General features: G+C 43.1%; 2 protein-coding genes across 2 annotated transcripts in view; one reads left to right on the top strand and one right to left on the bottom strand.

The window, feature by feature from the left end:
* The window catches only part of cdhr1a (cadherin-related family member 1a), a gene marked incomplete at both ends in the record, with an annotated part of 77,918 nt that overhangs the window by 26,321 nt on the left and 30,361 nt on the right, over nucleotides 1-21,236 (top strand). The gene's annotated exons all lie outside the window — the stretch shown is intronic.
* chst3a (carbohydrate (chondroitin 6) sulfotransferase 3a) lies at nucleotides 1,233-14,489 on the bottom strand. Its single transcript, XM_083775619.1, has 5 exons — nucleotides 14,003-14,489; nucleotides 8,638-8,848; nucleotides 7,552-7,752; nucleotides 6,686-7,042; nucleotides 1,233-3,757 (listed from the first exon to the last, which is right to left on the bottom strand). Exons 2-5 carry the CDS (start codon nucleotides 8,715-8,717, stop codon nucleotides 3,055-3,057), a joined length of 1,341 nt encoding a protein of 446 aa, XP_083631745.1. The 5' UTR covers nucleotides 8,718-8,848; nucleotides 14,003-14,489; the 3' UTR covers nucleotides 1,233-3,054.

Raw genomic sequence — 21,236 nt, 5'->3', positions numbered from 1 at the left:
CTTTTTCAGCAACAAAACATTTTGAAATAAAAAATATATATAATTTTACAAATGTTAAAACTAACAAACAAATCTAAGAAATTTCATAAATACAAAAGAATAATAATTAAGTAGTGAAAATAGAAAATATCTACAAGCTCACAACACGGCACGAAGCGACGCATTGTACGCTTGTAGATCTGCCATTTTCACTAGTTTGGGTCCCGGGAAAACATCAAGTTTCTGTTTAAGGGTGGTCACAGGCTAAAAAGTTTGGGAACCACTGCTTCTATGAAACAAAAGCTAACTGCACATAAGAAATAAGTTGACCTGTGGCTGTTACTCACATAGTTACACCCACAGTACAAACCTGACTTTCCGAGCCGGGAATAGCTGATCTACCACTGTTCTATCTTTGAAATGTCTGACCGTGTTGGTCCCATTCATTTTCCCAGACGTTTCAGAAAGTATTTATTTGAAGACCTTTATGCCGCGGACAAAGCCAACTCGGCTCCTGACAAATCATGACAATAAACACATTTTGGGACCGAACAAATAATTAGAAGAAGAAAAGGGCAGGATACAACATGTTTTTAAGAGTTTTTCTTAAAAATTATATGTTCGACCCAATTATTTTTTATTGTCATTTCTCAGGAGCCGAGTTGGCTTTGGCTTTAATACAGGTCTTTAAATAAATACTTTCTGAAAAATGTATGCTCTATTAAGTGAAGGTTCTACTACCAAAGCACTGCATTATATACTGCGGTATAGCTCACCTGCAGGTAAAGAGTACACATACAGCACAAGGCTCGGTCGTTGGCTGCCACAGTCTGCCCGGCCCAGGTTCTAATCCCACCGCATACCCCATGCATGTTGCTGCATTTTCCTTCCCCATCTCTCACTCCTGCCATGTCCTGTTTCTCTCCACTGTAGCCAAACCTAAACATTGATGAAATCCAATGTTTCTCCAACTGGGAGGCACTGAATTGTATAATGATGTATAAATACATAAGCATGTATGCTATAAAATACATACCTGTGGTACCAAAGTAGCAAAATTAATTATATTGTATGACTTCAATACTACAAAATAAAGGATTGTGCTAAATGGGATATAGTCCTAGGATTTCCTATAGGATTCAAGTGGATAATTCTACATGCTACTGTACCACGTTCATTAACCAGACAGCAAATGACTCTGGACAACTCACGACTTGCCACCTCCAATTTATTCTCACATACGGTGGACGGTTTTCAACAAGGCAGTTAAAGCAGACTGCATAATCTACCTCCTACTACGGTAAGAACTCATATTTCCATGACCAGCACTGACGGCACTGTCAGCGGTCCCTACTGCCTAGCTGAGCCACACAGGGAATATAATGCCGCCATTGAGCCAGATCCACAGTGCGTACCTTTATGTGTGAGTTCAACGGCGTGAGTGTAGGGCTGCTCCCAGGGGTCAATGGAGCTTTATAGGAGCTCCGGTTTTACATGTCGTCGCTGTCGCGGGTGGAAACCTTGCATGTCCAAAACCGTTTACTTTTCATGAAATGGAAAAATGAAGCTGTGTTTTCCAAATCGTTCCAATGCAGTTCATATTTAGTCACAAAGCTCTTGTATACTTTGCGTTGGTTCAATGACATTCGATGCACTTCACTTTTACCTGTTTTACATTAAAAAGAAATAGCTGATCTACAAGCTCAAAACGCATCACATCGCAATGCATTGTGAGCTTATAGATTCCATATTTCTTTGCTACTTTTGTGTGACACCGTAGTAGTACGATGAAGTAGGGCATTCATTTACCAAACAAAATATGAAATCTGGAGCTACAAGGTTTCTACTAGGCAGGGGCGACATATATATTCTGTAAACTGTAAAGCCACAGTACCTGCATTTTATGGAAGGTTACGGTAGCAACACACTTGATTTCATATAAGCATTGAATATCTTTAATGCATCCTTACTCAACCTTTTTCTTTCCTATTGGGAACGGATGGCCCAAGAACGATGATTAAGAATAATACATGGCATTTGTCTGATGACATCCAGAACATGATTTTGGCACAGTAAAGCCGCGAGGCAGACCAAAGACACACAGACAGAATAGCACAGACGTCACAAAATACAAATTTCACATTACTGAAACTTCACCTGAGTCAAATATTTAAAGCCCTATATCGTCAAAGAGATCCGTTCTACAATAAACAGGTTGTCTTGTGTATTCTAATAAAGGCTTTGTCTACTGCATATTTATCCACAGTATTAGCGGACGGTTTGATCTGGCCAGGGTGTTTTTAGAACTCATTTTAAGAACCTATAGAATAGAAACACTCGCCTGTGCTTTCTGTCTCTGACGGTAAAATCCTCAGTAATAATATAACATTGAGACTTGGACCCCAACCACCAATGATTCGCCATGGCAACTCCATGCAACCAATGCGTGAAACCATCATCCCCAATAGAAGTGGCAAGGAGTTGCATTGGTGTGACATGTCCTTAAAACTGTTTTGTTGCAAGGGGTTGCATTGGTGTGAGAAGACCTTAAAACTGTTTTGTTGCAAGGAGTTGCATTGGTGTGACCGCACTCACACGCACACACACACACACACACACACACACACACACACACTTACAGTACTATGGTTCAGCCCTGAAGGGGAGGGACTAGCAATATAGTTGTACACTCCAATAGAATAATGATACGCTATAAGCTCGCTTCAATACAATTCCACTCTATAGCCATTTAAAAAACAAGCGCACACAATTTGCCTTATAAATAAATAATGTTTTTCAAGTGATAGTTTTGATACAAAAATGTTCAGATTCCTGGCACAACGAATGTTTTATCCCTTATATTTCCTGAAAGCGTTTCATTGAGGCACATAAGTGTGGATAATTTGACATAATTCTACGCAGATCCAATGTCCGATCACTGGTAAAAAAAGCAGCGGGATAATTCTCATCTTGTCTCGTGTCCCCCTTTAGTTTGGGTGCGGGAAAAAAACGGTTACCGTGGCTTTCGCCCACCAATCCACGGGCGAAAAATTCAAAGAAAAACGCAATCTTGTGCTACGACAAGTAAAACAGCTTGTCCTCCAGCAGGCTGACGGACCTGTTGACCAGCGTCTTCTCGTCGTCCACGAACCTGTACCCAAACAGCTCCATGGTGGGCCCGCACACCCTCTGGACCACCTGGGCCAGCTTGTACGGCATGCTGAACCGCCACTTCTCCGCCTGCTCCGACGAGTTCTTCTGGGTGGAGTAGACCCCGCTGGCCGACTGTGTGGTCTGCGTGTTCCTCAGGATCCAGTCCCGGGCCTGCGGGGTGAACGGTATGCCTGTGAAGCGGTACATCTCCTCGGCCTTCTGCATGGGGTAGCGCGCGATGTCCTCGTAGCGCACCAGCATGTAGCGCCGCCGCAGCCAGCGGGGGCGGCTCAGCCCGACCTCGGCCGACATGCGGATGTGGTCGCAGTTGCCCTTGAGCCGCTTCACCTCCTCGTCGTCCTCGGGCACATAGCCGTCCTGCGCCCACGCCTTCCACGTCTGGTACTTGGAGGAGAAGGCCACCATGCGCGACGCCAGGATGGCGCGCGGGTCTCGCACCAGCTGGATGACCCGCACGTCCAGGCGAGGGTCCTCCACCAGGGGGCGCAGGCTGTCCAGCTGGCGCACGCGGACCGTCTTGATGGTGCGGTGCTCTTTGGCGAGGCAGGACTCGGACGCCAGGGTCAGGTTGAGAGGCCCGCAGCGGCGCGTTTTACAGTGGTACCTGGGATGGGTGAGGAGATGGACACAGCTGTAAGTCATTAGTGTCTTACAGTGGTACCTGGGTGAGGTGAGGGACACATAGCGGTAAGTCCTCAGTGTGGTGTCAAAACAAGACTCAGTGCTACGTGTATATCTTGTTCCACCCTTACGTTTTATCCCTAAATGTATTTGCCTTTTTTTTTACTATTTTGAAAAACCCTTTAAAATAGCTGATCTACAAGCTCACAACGTGCAGCTAGTTGAACTGTTTTAAAATGTTGTTTTAGTAGAAAATTGCAGTTTTCTACCTCTGGTCTGCTTTGAGGCAGGATTGCAGAGAAGGAAAGATATAACCTCATTGTCAGCTCTGTAGCAGTGGCCGGAAAACTGTTCTTTTGGATCGGACAAGTGAAGAAACAAGGGGAAGGCTGCCGTATATTAGAGAAGTCGATGGGTGGCTCTTCCATTTTGCGCTCTCATTAGAAGGCGGGTGTAAGTGCCATCCAATCATTTCTTTGAAAGTGTCCATGTCTCGGAGCCATAGAGTAGAATCGGCTTGACGGTCGTCCTAAGTATTTTTACTTTGAACATCTTACTAAGCTGGGGTGACCAGATCTTATGCATGTCATTGCAGGCTGACCAGGCCATACCCTTCCTAGTTCCATCAATGAAGTTATAGCAGCCACCAAACAATTGAAGTCAGCTAAAGCTTTTGGTCCGGATAATATTCTAGCATTGATCTGGAAAGATAAGCAATTATAATATCTATTGCTCAATCTCTACAACTATATGGCATAAAAACCAGAGGTCTAGTGTTTTCCTTCATCCAGTTTTTCTCTGGTTCTTATCAGTTATCTGATTCTTCAGGGAAAGAAGCTTTTTTGCAGTCTGTTTCCAGTGGCTTTGAGACTGCGAAAACGTTCGCACAACCGCATTGCTTTGCGGAGGCACTTTCTGCAAGACACTTTCTGGAAACCCCGGGAGTAAACGTATGCACAGAGCCTACTGTAAAACGGTGTGGCTTCCCTGTGCGACTGAAAAGACTTTTCAGACCGCTGAATTAATTAGCCTGGCTGTCTGGCTTGAACCCCCCCTACGTATAATAGCCTACATCTTACAGATTTCTTCAGTCTTACTGTAGTAGAAGAGAAGAATTACGTTCCCACTTCCCATATACTGTATGCTTTTACATTGGGCTACAGTGATATGGATACAGTATAGACTGAACACCGCCCACACATCACCAATGATGTGCTTAACATGCTAATGTGAGTTTTGTGTGTTAATGTTACTGAGCTGTGACTGCTGATTTGGCCTAGCAGTGACAGCTGTGTGCTCTGCTGAATGTATATGCGGCAGGGCAGGCAGCCTGAGCCGCGCTGTGGTTGGTCTACTTTTGTGAGGACGTACAATTTAGACATACATATAGACCATCAGTGTTACTTTCGGTCGACTACCTTTTTTCACTGACAAAAACAAAGAAATAAAAACTAAGCTATGATTGACTAAAACTATGACTAAATATACTCACTGACAATTTCGTCAACAGATAAAAACTAGACTAAAAGTTCAGGGAGGGACTAGTGGAGCGGAGATCCAGTAGAACTAAAAGACAAGTCATTTTATGTTTGGTTGTGTGCAGGTGTCACTATCCGAAAATAGACGATCTACAAGCTCACAACATGTCGGAGTGTGACACGTTGTGAGCTGGTAGATCTGCTATTTTATCAGGCATTTCAACGCCATCACAACCCGCCAAAATACATTTTAGTTGACTGAATCACTGTAGATTTAGTCGACTAAACTCTTATGGGATTTAGGCGACTTACACTAAACTAAAACATTTCAGATGACTAAAATGTGAAATATGAATATGAAAACTAAATGGAATTTTGTTCAAAAAGACCATGACTAAAACTAAGTTATACCGCAGGTCGTTTTGAGGAAGCAATCTGATTGGTTGAAACAGCCTTCTAGCCGTGGATTAAACCAGCACCATTCACCTCCTAATCAAAACAAAGAATTCAGCTGCTGCAGCTGTTCTCCCAGAGTGCTAGCAAACTTGCTTGCGGAACTCGACTGCGTCTCGTTCCTGACCGCATCACTGTCGTGTCAATCATGTTAACCCACACCCTCTTGTGTAATATTGCTTAAATCTAAATCTGCCGTCAAAATCAACGCTAATACAGACCAAGCCTGTTCTACACAGCTGGCCCACACTGGCTCTACTTGAAAGCTAAAGTCATCACTTGAGCAGTGGTTTTCAACCAGTGGTCCGGGGAACGCCAGTGGTCCTTGAGTGGGTTCCAGGTGGTCCCCAGCTATGGACAGTTGTTAACCAAATGGATCTTTAACTCTTGAGAGCTTAACCCATTTTAGGCGGGAACCCCTTTTGGTGTTTTAAGCATTATGTTATACTTTAGCTATTGAAAAATAGCAGATCTACAAGCTCATAGATCTAAGAGCTTGTAGGTCTGCTATTTTAGAAATGTGTGAAAATGTAGTGCAAATCTTTGAATATATTCTTTCAGAGCCAACGTTTTTTTTTTTTTTTTTTTTTTTAAGATTTTTTTTTTGCGGCTTACGCCTTTTATTGATTTTTGAAGGGACAGACAGTAGGCTGACAGGAAACGGGAGAGAGATGGGGGGATGACATGCAGTAAAGGCCGTGTCGGGTCCGGGAGTCGAACCTGCGGCACACTGCGACTGGATTACCAGTCCGGTGCCCAGACCGTTACGCTACGGCCTGGGCCAGAGCCAACGTTTTTAACTCAAATCTTTGCTTCTGGGGTGTCCCTGGAACAACATATTTTTAGATGGGGGTCTGCGGCCAATTACATATAATCTTGGGGGTCCTTGACATGAAAATGTTTGAGAACAACTGACATAGAAACATGGGTATTTCAGAAAACTATCAGGTTAGAGTATATATCCAGGAAATCTGAAACACCTCTCAAATACGTCCTTGACCACCGGCGTGCAGACGGGCTCCTCGCAGAGCGACACGCTGGACTCCCGGCGGAAGAGCGCGGGCGTCACGTGGTCCTGTGGCGACGGCGAGATGAACCGCTCCAGCGGGGCGAAGTCGCACAGCAGCAGGCCCTGGAGCACGTCCTTGTAGACGCCCGCCGACACCGAGCCGTTGGTGCCGCCGGTGGCCAGCGTCAGCATGCGCTCCACGTGCCACAGCGGCTCGAACAGGTAGAACATGTTGTCGCCGTGCTGGTTGAAGAACTCGCCCACGAACGACGAGCCCGTCCGCGTCGTGGCCAGGAGCAGGATGTGCTTGTGGCCTCCTCTGCTGTAGCTGTATATAGCAAGGTTAGAATAAAATTAGTTTGGGATTTCATTATAGTTTTAGTTAGTTAGTTAGTTCGTTTTTTTCTAATTCAGTTATTTTTAATTCTTTTTTAGAGCTGGTTTGCTCTTTTTTTCTTTTTTTAAATTTATAACAACGCTTAGTTTTAGTTTAGTTTTTATTAGTTTCAGTGTTAGTTTTAGTTTTTTTCATACTATGGGTCAGGTGCAGGATTCAAAAAGCTCAAAGAAGGCCTATTATAACAAAAACCCAACAAAAGATACCATTTAAAATAATATATACCGGTATTCAGTTACTGTTGGTAACCTGAAAAAACTAAGGGCATTTCTTCTATAATTTTGTTTGTTTTAGTTAGTTTTGTAAACACACAATAAATACAGTTTCAGTTAGTTATCGTTTATTTATTATTATAGTTTTTATTTACCGTAGTTCAGTTAACAGAAATGTTTTTTTTTCTTCAATTTTATTGAATTAGTTTCAGTTAACTATAATACAACCTTGAGCCGTAGGCGTCCTCGTCGTCCTCTGGCTCCTCGGAGGAAGGCACGGAGAAGTTGAGCTTCATGTTGGTGAGTCTGTACAGAAGCAGCTTGAGCATGGCCAGGGAGCCGTTCTGTGTGTTGTTGTTGCTGAAGTCCATCAGCGGGGTCTGTGGAGTCTGCTGTGGACTCTGTCTCTGGATCAGCTTATCGGAGACCCTGATGAGACATGATGGATTGATTAGATCAGGGGTCCCCAACCTTTGCATTACCACGGACCAGCTGACGGCTCATAAAATGTTCGGGGACCAGCATAGTTGGGAGGGGGTGGGTGCAGTGCATCGCGGTCGCACATCATCGTTCCAAAACATGGAAGACAGTTGAGTGGCCTCAAGTAGCCTACCCGCTGCTATATTATTACAACATAATGTTATATCAACAAGGATATTATGATTAAATAAAAGGTTAGGACTTACAGTAGGACCATTACTATACTACTACTAGGACATGTGGAAAATTCTAGTTAAACATGCACAGTGACGCATTACTTTACCCGGGTTACATCATCTTCTGATACTTGAATGTTTTGACATGACTTAATCTTGTAACGTGTATAGTTTCATTAGCGCGAGCTTGACAAAATAGGTTACAGTTTATTGTTGTTCCGCTGCTGCTCGTTGAACACATGGTTCATACCAAGGATTCGACAGTGATGCAACGCCTAAGTAACACAGACTTGAAGCTGTTTATAAAAGAGTCAGTGTCACTGACGAATCCTTGTATATCTTCTTTTATATCATCTTTTAATGTTTTTTTTTGTGGCTTTCGCCTTTATTTTATATTTTTATTATAGAGGGATAGACAGTAGACTTTCAGGAAATGGGGATGCAGTAAAGGCCGTCGGGATCGGGAGTCGAATCCGCGGCACACTGCCAGACTGGATTAACAGCCAAGGTGCCTGGACTCACCAGCAAAATGATCAATAGTTAGAAACAGGAACCAATTGGACATTTATTACAGGTTTATAACTCTGATAGTGTCCAAATGGAACCAAATGGACCCGTACTTTCACTGCATTACAATTATGAAGACCACCTCCCTCACCTTGATAAGATGTTGCTCTCCTTTTCGATGATGACCAGGGCCACGATACAGATGAAGATTATGGCATACTTGGTCTTCATTCTTAACGGTGGACCTTGAAGGCGACGTCTAGACAGAGTGTGTGTTCGCCTGAAATGGCTCCTGCCTTGAAGGAATCTGTTCACTCAGCTCTCCTCCATTCATCGCTGTCGTTCAACGCCAAAGCCTCATTCTGGAGCAAATGGAGGTAAAAGGCCTCGTTTACTAATAAGGTACAGGATCGTATTTCTTTTCACCAATGCAAAACATTAGCCTTCATGCAGAAACATTGTGGACTGGATCATGAATATGGGAAACTAGTATCGAATCCGCTATCATTCCTCTAAGAAGCCTCTAAGAACCATAGTGTATAACTGTATAATGTACAATGATTCGTGAATCTGACTGATACTGGGTTCTTGCATCCAAAACCAACTTTATACAAGCGGAAAACACCGGCCAAGTCATCAGCTTATCACCATATCAGTTTATCGCCTCCCTTCCTGCCCCAGACAATTCCTCTCTCACTGGGTGTGTGAGTCCATGTTTGGGGATAATCCGGGAACAAACCCTCTTGCTCATCTGAACTAAATAGGTTTAAAATGCAAAATCCTCTCAGGGGCACAACAACCCGAATCCATTTAACAGCCCAACAAACACTGCTCTATGATCAATATCCTACTCATGGTGTGGGTGCAGTGAAAGTACATCTGACACATTTTGTGGGAGATGTGTTTGCCCCATAACCAGAGAGAGAGAGAGAGAGAGAGTAGACAGAGGGAGAGAGAGAGAAGAAAAAGAGAGAATGTGTTTTTGTGCCAGCACTGTGGAGCATTTCCATATGTCACAGAAACACAATGCCATCCATGGAGTGTCTGGACATGGGGCACATTCACTACACTTTATGACTCATCACTACTTAGTGCTTGGCTTTAATTACAATTTTGTACGATCATTTCTTATGTTCACTCACTGTTTCTATATATTGTGTACTAGACTGTGTAAGCAGGAATCTTGACATGAAGATGTTGTTTGTCCTAGCAGTCTGTACATTCCACGCTACCACTTACAGTACTTGCTGTATGCTAGGGTGGTATTTAATTTAATTTAATTTAATGTATTGTCATGAGAACAACTTGGCTCTGTGGTATAGGCCTCTCTTATCTCTATGTATATAAATATGGTCCAATCCCTGCTTTAGACAGAGAACTACTTGACCTTCGTGTTAATGTACTTCTCCAGTGAGCTTACGTAATAAAGGTCTGACTCAGAAATACAACGCGTCTCCTTGTATTATATATGTTGTTGGACATTGTTGGCACGTTACAGCAGAGTCTGCCACTCTAACATTTCGCTGCACATATGTGTGACAAATCTTTGAATCTTGACATTTAGCGAGACTTCCGTTCAGCAATTAATTTGTGTTGCTTGTACAGCTGTACAACTGTAACTCCATTAACAATGGGAAAAATAAATGTTTAACTGTAATTGGTACTAATAATTAGTACCGGTAATACTTAAAAGTAAATAAGTCAGAGAGGCTTATTGTCGGTATCAGCCAGGGTGCGGGAGTCTATCCCCGTTTCAATGTGCTAGACTCCTGGGAGATGGATTGCTGAGATGGAGCGCAACACCTACCATCAGCTCCCAGTACTACTGCTTACCGCACAACTTCAAGCCGTGCTCCTCATACGCTGAGTTGGCGGTGCCCGGGATCGAATCCATGACCTTGCGGTCGAAAGGCAAGTGCTCTACCGACTGAGCTACCCAGACACAAAACTGTGTTGATTGTTGAATACTATAGGTGTATATAGCATACGGTGAACTAGGTACAATAACAACAATCTAAACCAAGATGGATGGGAACATGGGTTGTACAATGTTCTGGTTTGTAATGGTGAGGAAAGGAGGAAAGGTCACAAAAGCTGACCAAATAAGCGGTTTGAATTAATTGGCAAGTTTCATGATTACGTCATTGTGAAACGTAATTGAACATCATTCTCAACTTCCAATTCTTTTTGGTTAATAATATTGTACAGTCCTGGCCTGGTGAACTGCTCACCCCACATTCACAAACACACATCCACTGCCCAGAAGAAGGCCTCGGTTTGCCACGATGGTGTCACCTTGCACTCGTCCAAGAGTCCTGAACACAAGCGTTACATTGCCCGTGGGTTCTTATTTCTTGCTAATTCCAACTCAACCACCCTGGAGTGAGCTGTTAAAGATTTGTATTGATAGCAAAGTGAAGTTAGACACGAAAGGCTGTCGGGATCGGAACTCGAACCCGCGACACGCTGTCAGGCTACTTTGGCGCCTAGGTGCCCAGACCACTAGGCCAGCGATTTGGCCGGGCCTGGAGTCCCTACTACTATTTGAAACAAATTCCCCATGTTCACGTTTTTCAAAAACTTGCAGTAATAACTAATAACAGATCTACAAGCTCACAATGTGTCTGGCCACGACACTTTGTGAGCTTGTAGATTGACGATTTCCACCATTCGTCACACAAAAGTATATGACTATACAAGTGGTTCAATGGAACTCAGAGGTGCAGGAAATCTCTCCGTATTATAATTTCTCTCCTTCTGAGGCACAAGGCTGTCCATCAAAGCGAACAGAAATTAAATGTACGCTATGCAAAAACTCAACCCCCCCCAACCATTTGGACGTGCACGTCAAAGCCAGTGGAAATCATCTGTACCGCCGGTACATCATTATGAGAAGAGACAGTCTCTAAGCCATTGTGTGCTCTGTAAATATCAGCCAATTATCTGAGCGCATTACGCCGTGGCTGTCAAACTGTCAGCCTGCACCACTTGGAGTTTGAGTGCTTTTACATATTCAAGACGCAGCCAGGCGTTTGGCAAAATCTGACTATCTGCTCAAGCAGAAACGCATCAGTCTGTTTATCATCTCACTACAAATTACTCTAATGGCTGTCTTCACAGCCTTGAGGCGGCGGCGGCTCATGGATTTATTTATACCGCTGTGGGCTAAACCAGTGCTGCTCAACCTTTTTAATTTAACAAGGACCCACAGTTTGATACGCATTAGGCTACAGACCCCGCCATTTGATATGCATTTTATCCTCAATTTAATCCTCAATGTCAATTTAACTCTGTGATCACTGGAACCAGACTTGTAACTATAGTGTCCATTTGAAATGGACAGTATGGACTATAAGTGTCCATTTCAATCGTTGAGAACCAGTGGGCAAAAGCGGTGGTTCTCAAAAATGTTCACGTCAATGACACCCTAATAATTCATACCTATTAAACCACACGGACCTCCATTCTAATAACTTCCAATGAGAAAGTGCACTGCAAATGACTATTCACAATTTCAGGTCATAGGCATCTCTCTATCCCATCTACAGTACACACAGTTGTATAATTGTGTACTTAATCTAATCATTCTCCTGTACATTCTCATTGGATTACCTTCCACCAACTAGAAACTAGTTGGTGGTAATTTTAGTGAAAGTATCCACTTTCAAACTGTCCCCCATAAAATGTTTGTGCATGATGGCCAAACATTAATAGCCCAGCATTGTGAGCTTGTGAATTGTCTATTTGTTATACTTTTTTTTTGAGTGGTGCAACCACTCCAAAGAACAGCAATGTCCCTATGGGACTATGTTACTATGTTTAGAGTACCAGTAGGGGCAAAAGTGGCGCTGTTGTGCCAGAAACAGAGACAGATAGTGCTGCACTGTTGCCTGCTAATGAGAGGGGGGGGGCAGGGGGAGAGGGGAGTTGCACCACTCAGTTCACACAGGTGTGATTTTTAAATAGGGCACAAGAGGACCCCACTTTGAGGACCACTGGGCTGGCTAAATGCGGGAAGGAAGCTTGTCTGTAGTGTACATTTCCTGCTACTACAACTATTCAGTTTTGGTGATAAGGTGACCACCGACAACTACAACATGAAGTCACGTCGTGGTGATGAACGACCGCTCACCCCAAACACTTCTTTCTGTATACTAACCGCCGTTTCGGTGCTCACCTTATCACCAAAAACTGGAGTATGAATAGGCCTTCAATGTCCTGTATGTATGGGTTGGTTAATGAAAAAGGCCTTATCCATGATGTGCATATAGATTTGATGTTACTGTATAGCCTATAAAGCAGGGACCCTCAGGGAGTTTGAGGCATAGAGTATAAAGAAGGATAGAAACTGAACTGGCGCTATTCATGTCAGTGGAAGTTGCTCAGTGGCGTTTTGAAGCACCCGGAAGAACCGTCACTGAACATCTACTTCCGCATTTGACCACCACATTTTGGTGGTCAAATGCGAGCGCAACCGAGCGCTCAATGTTAAAGCCCAGCTGCATAGGGTTTCTCTTACCACTAGGGCCCAGTGCTTCAACATTGGAGCGCCTAGTGGCCCCTTGGTTTGAGGGGGTCCCAGGGGATCCCCAGCAAAACAAACAGGTGGATATAAAGGCCTGTTTCAAAAAATCACATGTTGTGAGCTTGCTTGTAGATTGGCTATTTTCTATGTGAAACATAAGACAAATCTTCACTTATGGGACCTGGGCTCAACATTATTTTCAGATGGAGATCCACAGCCAAATACATATCAATGGTACATGGAATCAAATCAATGGTCTAAAAGGTTATGATAAACCCAAAACTAACATACACTTAGGAAAACACTTAAGAAGAACAGGGGGGTGTGTGTGTGTGTGTGTGTGTGTGTGTGTGTGTGTGTGTGTGTGTGTGTGTGTGTGTGTGTGTGTGTGTGTGTGTGTGTGTGTGTGTGTGTGTGTGTGTGTGCGCGCGCGCGCGCGTGTGTGTGCGGCGAGCGCATGCATGCATGCGTTTGTGTGGTGGTGAAAGGGGGAGGGGCAGTGATAAGAACATGACAAACACCTACACATGACAGAATTCAAATTACTACATCCTAATGAATGCTTCCGAATGCCGTGCATTTCTGATGAAACTGTCTGATAAAGTATGCGATCGCACGTCTCTCGAACACCCTTATGGAACCGTTCATGTGAAGGATTTGGATCTCATCATCTAGCTTGGACTATAAAACATCATTGATTAGGAGGGTGAGCAGCAAAGCTACTACACAAGACCTCCCCGGTGTTGAAAGTGAACAATTATTTATAAAGCTCATGAAATCGTAAAGAATGGTTTAACCCAAATAGCACCAATTTGCTTTTCAATCTGTGATTTCCACATGCAGCAAATCATTCCTCAATACGAGACGAAATTGGTGCGTCGAGGCGAGCGTGTGGTACGGTAGCTCTAGTAAAAAAAGGCTCCTCTACAGTTCGAGAGAGCTCATAAAATCATGATTAAAAAAGGGATTCCAATCACAGAATGGAACAAACCTTTATCTGTGTCCTCGGCGGCGAATAGCGAAGGGTACCGGCTGCAGCGCATGGTGTTGTGGGAATCGAGTCTCCTCTCTGTGCATCTTGCGGCATTGTCTCTCTTCTTGTGTAAGGATACACACACACTGCTTCATTGTAGCAGCGGACTGACGCGGATCACCCCGCTTCTGCTTCAATCAATGAATTCAACTGATGACGGCCGGCGGGGGGCCATCATCTTCATAATCCGAATGAATGAAGAAACATCCAAATTAAAAGTGCTCAATGTCCATTAAGGCAATGTAGGGAAAAAAGTATAAAGTGTAATTGTCACCCGAGAAGCGTTTAAATAATGAATCACTGTTTTACATGGTCCATTACAAAAAGAAGACACTAAAATCCTAGCCACCCGTGGTAGATTTTGTCTGAAGGAAATTGCGAGCTAGTTTTCGCAACTTTTAAGCCAACTTTGACGACGTTCGGCTCCAGGGAACATGATGTATGTTTTGTTCGCGACTTCTGTGAGCAGACCCAGTGTTGCCAACTCCCCAGTAACGGAAATAGCTAGTGGCTCCTCGAAAAGTAGCTAAAAGTAGCTAGAGGTGGGATATGCGCGCGCGTAGCGCGCGCCGCCCCTAGCGACTTTTTAGCGTCCCTAGCGACTTTTAGACGACCCTAGCAACGAAAATATGTAGCCAGCCCAGAAAAACATTTGTCATTTATGTGCACTTTGTGGTTAATGTGTAGGGGTTTTTCGACACGCCAGCGACAGCGTTAGTTTAGTTTCAGTCAGAGCCCTCTGTGCTGTCTGAACTCGGAAAATTTGCTGCTCGTTTAAACGCATTGTAATTAAAAAAAAACATACCTCAATTCAACTAACGTTTAGAACGCTATTTTGTTCTGATCCATACAGGAGTTAGAAGGTTAATACTTTATGCATTTGCGTGTGTATTTTATTTTTACTAGCAGACTAAAGTGAGCTGCCACTGCCAGTGCTTTGCTTCCTCCTTTCTTGCTCTGGGTGTAAGCACACCATGATGATGATGATCGCATTCATTCCATTGTTACAATGTGAGTCAACGGGACTACGGGAGTGTCATTACTCTCTCTTACTAGATTACTCTGCTGTCACAGCAGAGCTCAGTGGCTTCCTCGACTCGGCTCGGTTATGTGCACATAACCGAGCCGAGACGAGGAAACCACTGAGCCAGACGCGCCGAGTTTTTTTTTCTTTTTTTTTAGGCTGAGAAGGAAAATTAATAAAAATGAGGGTTTTTATCTCTGGCGACTGTCAACACGATTTATCCCCAATTCACCAGAAAAAGTAGCTAAATTTCTCGCCAGAAGCTTTTCACTAATTAAGTCGCTAGGGGGGTCTGGAAAGAAGCTAAATATGGCGACAAATCCGCTAAGTTGGCAACACTGAGCAGACCACCCCACACAGTCACACACACACACACGCGCGTACACTCTCTCTCACACGTCTCACTCTCTCTCTCTCTCTCTCTCTCACACACACACACACACACACACACACCACCAGCCAGCACCAAGTCTTCTAGCGTGGGACATCCTGTGGGCGAGGTCACGTGGTCCCAAAAGCAAAGCACCCTGCAATTATCAGTACACCCATCTCTGAGAGCACTGCAGGACAAAGTGGCAGATTCTTTTTTAGACTATAGTTACTTAAGAATTTAGCTTGACTTTGTAATCAGTGGTGCACGGGGCAGACTGCCAGCAAGCCACGACAAATGCTGATATTGCAGAACACTAATTTGCTGGCTCAGAAAACATTGTATAGCCTATATAATGTATTGGCACTTGAGTGACTAATGTAGTGTAGGCTACTGTATAGCCTTAAGGTTTAAAACCTTAATACCATATCATGTTTTGTTTTAATTTACCATAAAAAAGATGAACTGTAATTTAATCATCGAGTAATAAATTAGGATATAGCGTCTATTAGCGTGAAACCATTGACTGACAATTTTAATTCACACAACCTCATCCCTCCTCTGAGTCTGCACATTGGGTAGACTGTGTTTCTAGTTTCTACCAGTGCTTCTTAAAACGTTTTCATTTCAAGGTCCCGTTTTTACTATGCCTTAAGGTCACGGAATCTCGTAACTCTCAGAGTACCTAAACTATTAATCATTTGGCCAGCATGGGAGTATAGGGACCCTCTGGAAACTCCTCCCTGGAGGACCCCTTGGGGTTGAGTTCCCACTTTGAGAACAACTTAACTAGAATACCAGCATATCGGCAGGTAAAATATGTGCCCTTTGTGACAGTAGCCATCATACTCGGCTCCAATATTGACCTCCACATGAGAACGTTTTTAAGAGCTGCACAGTACTGTAGTGACTTTTTGTTTTTACTATACCGACTCCTGACCTGCATGGATTCTCGTGAGATTGCACATGGACGGACTACTATTCTCCATATGCAGACCGTGGCCATCTTACCATATAAGTTAATGGCAAGGTGCTATAGGTGCAACTTCCCATTGGCAGAAAACAGAAAAGAAAAGTCCTATCGGATTGTATTACACAACGTCAAAATCACCAACATTGCAGCTGTACGGAAAGCTTGAATTATTCTCTTTCTATCCTCAAAGTGTTTGTTTCATAAAAATCCACTGTAGACATGTTATGAGCTACTTTGTGTCCTTGCAGGTGATTATTTTAAGTGCTGGAGTTTGGAAGTGCTCGTTAGATATCACTCAACTGCTCTGCCCTGCGAGTGCTTCCAAACTCTGATAGCAAAATGGCCACGGTCTGCAAAAGGTCAATACTAGGATCAGTAGTGGAAAAAGTAGTTTTACATTCAAGTACTCTGTTACAAGTAAAAGTATGGAATTCTTACTTCCAATACGTTTGTAAAAGTACAAAAGTATTGGCATGAAAATGTACTTAAAGTACTCACTGCTGTGATCTCTAGAAGACCCTCGGTCGGGCTGTACGTGACAAGCTGGTAGTGTGTGCAGGCTGGGTGGTGTCTGTGTGACAATCCAGTTGAAGTATATGACGGCAGGCCCGGGAGAACAATAACGTGACACAGAAGACAGTATAACGCTATAGGTTCACAAAGTTTATTACACAGAGAGGGAATATATATATATATTGGATATATAAGTAACAAGATACAATATATGAGACATAGAAACGTGACATGATAATGACAAGGCTGACCTCACTGGCGACCAGTGTTTTGGCAGAACATTTTGATTTTAGTGATAGTCTCTTGAATAGTTTTCATTTAGTGTTAGTCACATTTTAGTCACCTGGAATGTTTAGTCTAGTTTTAGTCGACTAAATGTCATAAGATTTTAGTCGACTACATCTACAGTTGATTTAGTCAACTAAAATGTATTTTGGCGGGCCTTGATGTTGTCGTAATGACTGATTTTACACTTGCTGATAATAGCCGATCGGCAAAAACAAGTCGACAAAAACAACACTGCTGGCGACATCTAGCAGATGTCTCGTATCTATAAAGTACAATGCAGGTTGTACTATCACATTCACATATCAAGTCATCATGGCTTTGCTTCGCGAATGAAGATCTAGGGAGGCGGATGTCCACGTCTGCTGCAGGCACGTTGGTGCATGATGAGGCCCGCATGTATAAACATTGTATATACACTCAAGTTTAAGTACCGTACACAGACTTCATTAGATGGGACGACTCATAACATGCATGTGCAGAATGTCCCATTTCAAGTTTTCAAATGTATACAAATATTTTGAAAATAGCAGATCTACAGGCTCACAATGCATCACATCCAAACTAAAGTGACACATTGTGAGCTTGTAGATTGGCTATTTTCAAATGGCCGAAATGTATATAGGGCTGAAGTGTTTAATGTATGTTTTGTAATAATAATCAAAGTAGTAACTAAAGTTTTCAAATGTAATGGAGTAAAAGTACAATATTTGCCTGTTAGTCTGTGTATTCTCTCCCCCCCCCCCCTCTCTATAGGCTACTGTTGTTTCCATGGCTCCTGCATTTCCCTCCAGGGATGAATAAAGGTTTATTCTATGTTAATTAAACTGCCGAAACTGTTATATTCTCAGGGTTTTATACAGTGTATTGTGATTGTAATGTAAAATAGCAGCTGTCTAACACACCATACATATGATTTGCATGATTGCTTTTTACACAGCATCCAGCCAGTCAATCAGTATATATGATTGACTGGTCCCAAACGTGCCAAATTTACGTTTAATACTGTTTAAGCATTCATTCGAAAAGCAGTTTGTGATTGTAAACCTGAGCATTGAGAACCTACAGTCATTATATATATACTGTATATGTCACAGCAGGCCTTCTTAAGAGCATTGTATACGAGGAGGGTGGGGAAGTCAGCAGGCGTCCATTCATTTCAATTCAAAGGGGCTTTATTTGGCATGAGGAAACATTACATTTACATTGACGTTGACAAAGTAAATGTAACGCAACCGAGCCCCAACCACTGACCCACACATAGCTTATCACCCAGCCTTCGACAAACACCTCTCCATTCCATCAATTGTGTGTATTAGCCAGTGGTGGGAAGTAACTAATTACTTATGTATAGGCCTACTGTACTTAAGTACAATTTCTAGGCATTTGTAGTTTACTTGAGTATTCCCAATTCCCAATACTTTTACTTCTACTCTGCTACATCTTGGATCCACTTTACTCCACTATATATGTAGTGGAGTAAAAGTTAGTAAAAAGGAGTAAAAGTTACTTTGTAGATTGATTATTATCAATATACTTCAGGCCAATATACATCAGCCAATTTGAAAATAGCCGATCTACAAGTGACACATTGTGAGATTGTAGATCGGTTATTTTCATAAGGTTATTATACATTTGAAAACTTTAAATGGGACATTCTGCTTAATGAGTAGCCTACTTTTACTTTTAGTGAAATAGCTCCACTTTTCCACGAGCTGCACAATATTCTCTCAGGTGGCGGCAAGAGGCCCGGAATGAGTGCAGGACTGAACATAATGCACAAATGTATGGGGCGGTCCAGGCACCTTGGCTGGTAATCCAGTCTGGCAGTGTGCCGTGGGCTCGACTCCCGATCCCGACGGCCTTTCCTGCATGTCCCCCCCCCCCCCCCCCTACATCTCTCTCCCCATTTCCTGTCAGCCTACTGTCTCTGACCCGCTATAAAAAAATAAAGGCGAAAGCCACAAAAAAACATAAAAGTATGGGGCACACAATTGACAGATGTGGTTGCGATTGGTGTGGGGTTAGAGATCACACCAGCTGACAATTGTGTGCCCCATACGTATGTGCTTCCCAAACATTGACTGTTCCAAAAGGAAGTTTTCATATTTTCAGTCCAGAAGACCAGCAGTCATTTCAGAGCGGACTGACCTCATGCGCGTAGAAGGAACACGTTATTCCGACCAGTTCCTTTCCCCTCCATCAGGCACCACGGCTGGCCAGGGGAGGTAGTTTAGAGACCAGGATTACTGCATGTTTCTGTGAGGGGACCGACCTACCCTAGGGGACACGGGGAGAACATGAAAACTCCACACAGAAAGGCCCCTTCGCCAACCCCGCCTTGGGTATGGGCACTGATTTAACACATGTTTTCTGCCAGAACTTTCAAATGGATATGAAACTAGAGAACAATATCTGACTCCAAGTCTTAACGGAATTCATTATTGGGTACACACACGGTTCTACAAATTTAAATTGCAGACGAGGTCAGTCTGCTAACCGTGCGCGGATAGGACCGATCTATGGCTGTGTATTTGGAATACATGAAATGTATGTAAAATCACAGACATTCTAGTTCATCGATGCATACTTTCTCAATAGACCAGGGCCGTGTATTTGCTGAATAGTGTATCGTTTTTTATTCATATTCTTTTTTTTTTGTCATCAAAGTGTTGACAGTGTTATTTTCTTGTATTCATATTTTTGGGGGCATGAATAAGACAAACATTAAAAGTCCATAGATAGACTTGGCTGCCACATGACGTCACAATGCAAAGCCAGGCGTTGTTGGGGATTGGTAAAAATTCTGGCAGTGATGGATGAATTACTTAATTTAATTCCCATCAGTGATTGTGTTAAGAGCAGGACTACACTAAAATATTAGACAGTTTCTTGAATGTTGTGTTTTAATATATCAGCTGTATCCACTCAGAACTTAAATTTAACTACAAAAGACTGGAAATGTTTTTCTCAAGTCTGCACTGGTGTCTCTTCAAGCCACTTGAGTCATTGAAACTCTTTTCACAATGTTTACAGTAGTATGGTTTTTCACCAGTGTGGAGACGCAGGTGTGTCTTCAGAATTTCTAACCTACTGAAATTCTTGTCACACTTTTTACATTGGTAAGGTTTTTCCCCAGTGTGGATAAACTGGTGTCTCTTCAAGGCACCCAACACACCGAAACTCTTGTCACACTGTTGACAGTGGTATGGTTTTTCTCCTGAGTGGATACGCTGGTGTGTCTGTAGATTGATTGATTGATTGAAACTCTTGTCACACTCTTTACAGTAGTATGGTTTTTCTCCAGTGTGGATACGCAGGTGTGTCTTCAGATTACCTAAAATACTGAAAGTCTTGTCACACCTTTTACATTGGTAAGGCTTTTCCCCAGTGTGGATACGCTGGTGGTTCTTCAGATGACTTGAATCAAAGAAACTCTTGTCACAATATTGACAGCAGTATGGTTTTTCCCCAGTGTGGATACGCTGGTGTGCCTTTAGATTACCTAACAAACTGAAATTCTTGTCACACTTTTTACATTGGTAAGGCTTTTCCCCAGTGTGGATATGCTGGTGGTTCTTCAGATGACTTGACTCAAAGAAACTCTTGTCACACGGTTTACAGCGGTATGGTTTTTCCCCAGTGTGGATACGCTGGTGGTTCTTCAGATGACTTGACTCAAAGAAACTCTTGTCACAATATTGACAGTGGTATGGCTTTTCCCCAGTGTGGATACGCTGGTTCTCTTCAGATTACCTGAGTTAGTGAAACTCTTGTCACACTGTTGACAGTGGTATGTTTTTTCTCCTGAGTGGAGACGCCGGTGTGCCCTCAGATTACTTGACATATTGAAACTCTTGTCACACTGTTGAGAGGTGAAGGTTTTTCCTGTGTAACTCGGCTGATTGGGTTCATCTGTGTCTCTTTGTTTCTGGCTGATTACAGAGCAGTTCATTTGCAGACAGGCTGCTGAGGCAGTTTGGCTTCATGTGTTCATGGAGGAAGGTGAGGCACAGACATACAGTAT

This window comes from Protomyctophum parallelum (genome assembly GCF_964188405.1).
Source record: "Protomyctophum parallelum genome assembly, chromosome: 10".
In the NCBI taxonomy this organism is placed as follows: domain Eukaryota; kingdom Metazoa; phylum Chordata; class Actinopteri; order Myctophiformes; family Myctophidae; genus Protomyctophum; species Protomyctophum parallelum.
Note: the sequence above shows the minus strand (reverse complement) of the source record. Positions and strands in the feature narration are given on the sequence as shown.

Bases quoted from the DNA above. Each gene is read 5' to 3' on its own strand.
- chst3a (XM_083775619.1), bottom strand. From the start codon at position 8,717: ATGAAGACCAAGTATGCCATAATCTTCATCTGTATCGTGGCCCTGGTC. The intron at 7,753-8,637 runs GTGAGGGAGGTG...ATGTCTCATCAG, and splicing joins GAGAGCAACATCTTATCAAG to GGTCTCCGATAAGCTGATCC. The intron at 3,758-6,685 runs GTGTTTCAGATT...CACCCATCCCAG, and splicing joins GTCAAGGACGTATTTGAGAG to GTACCACTGTAAAACGCGCC.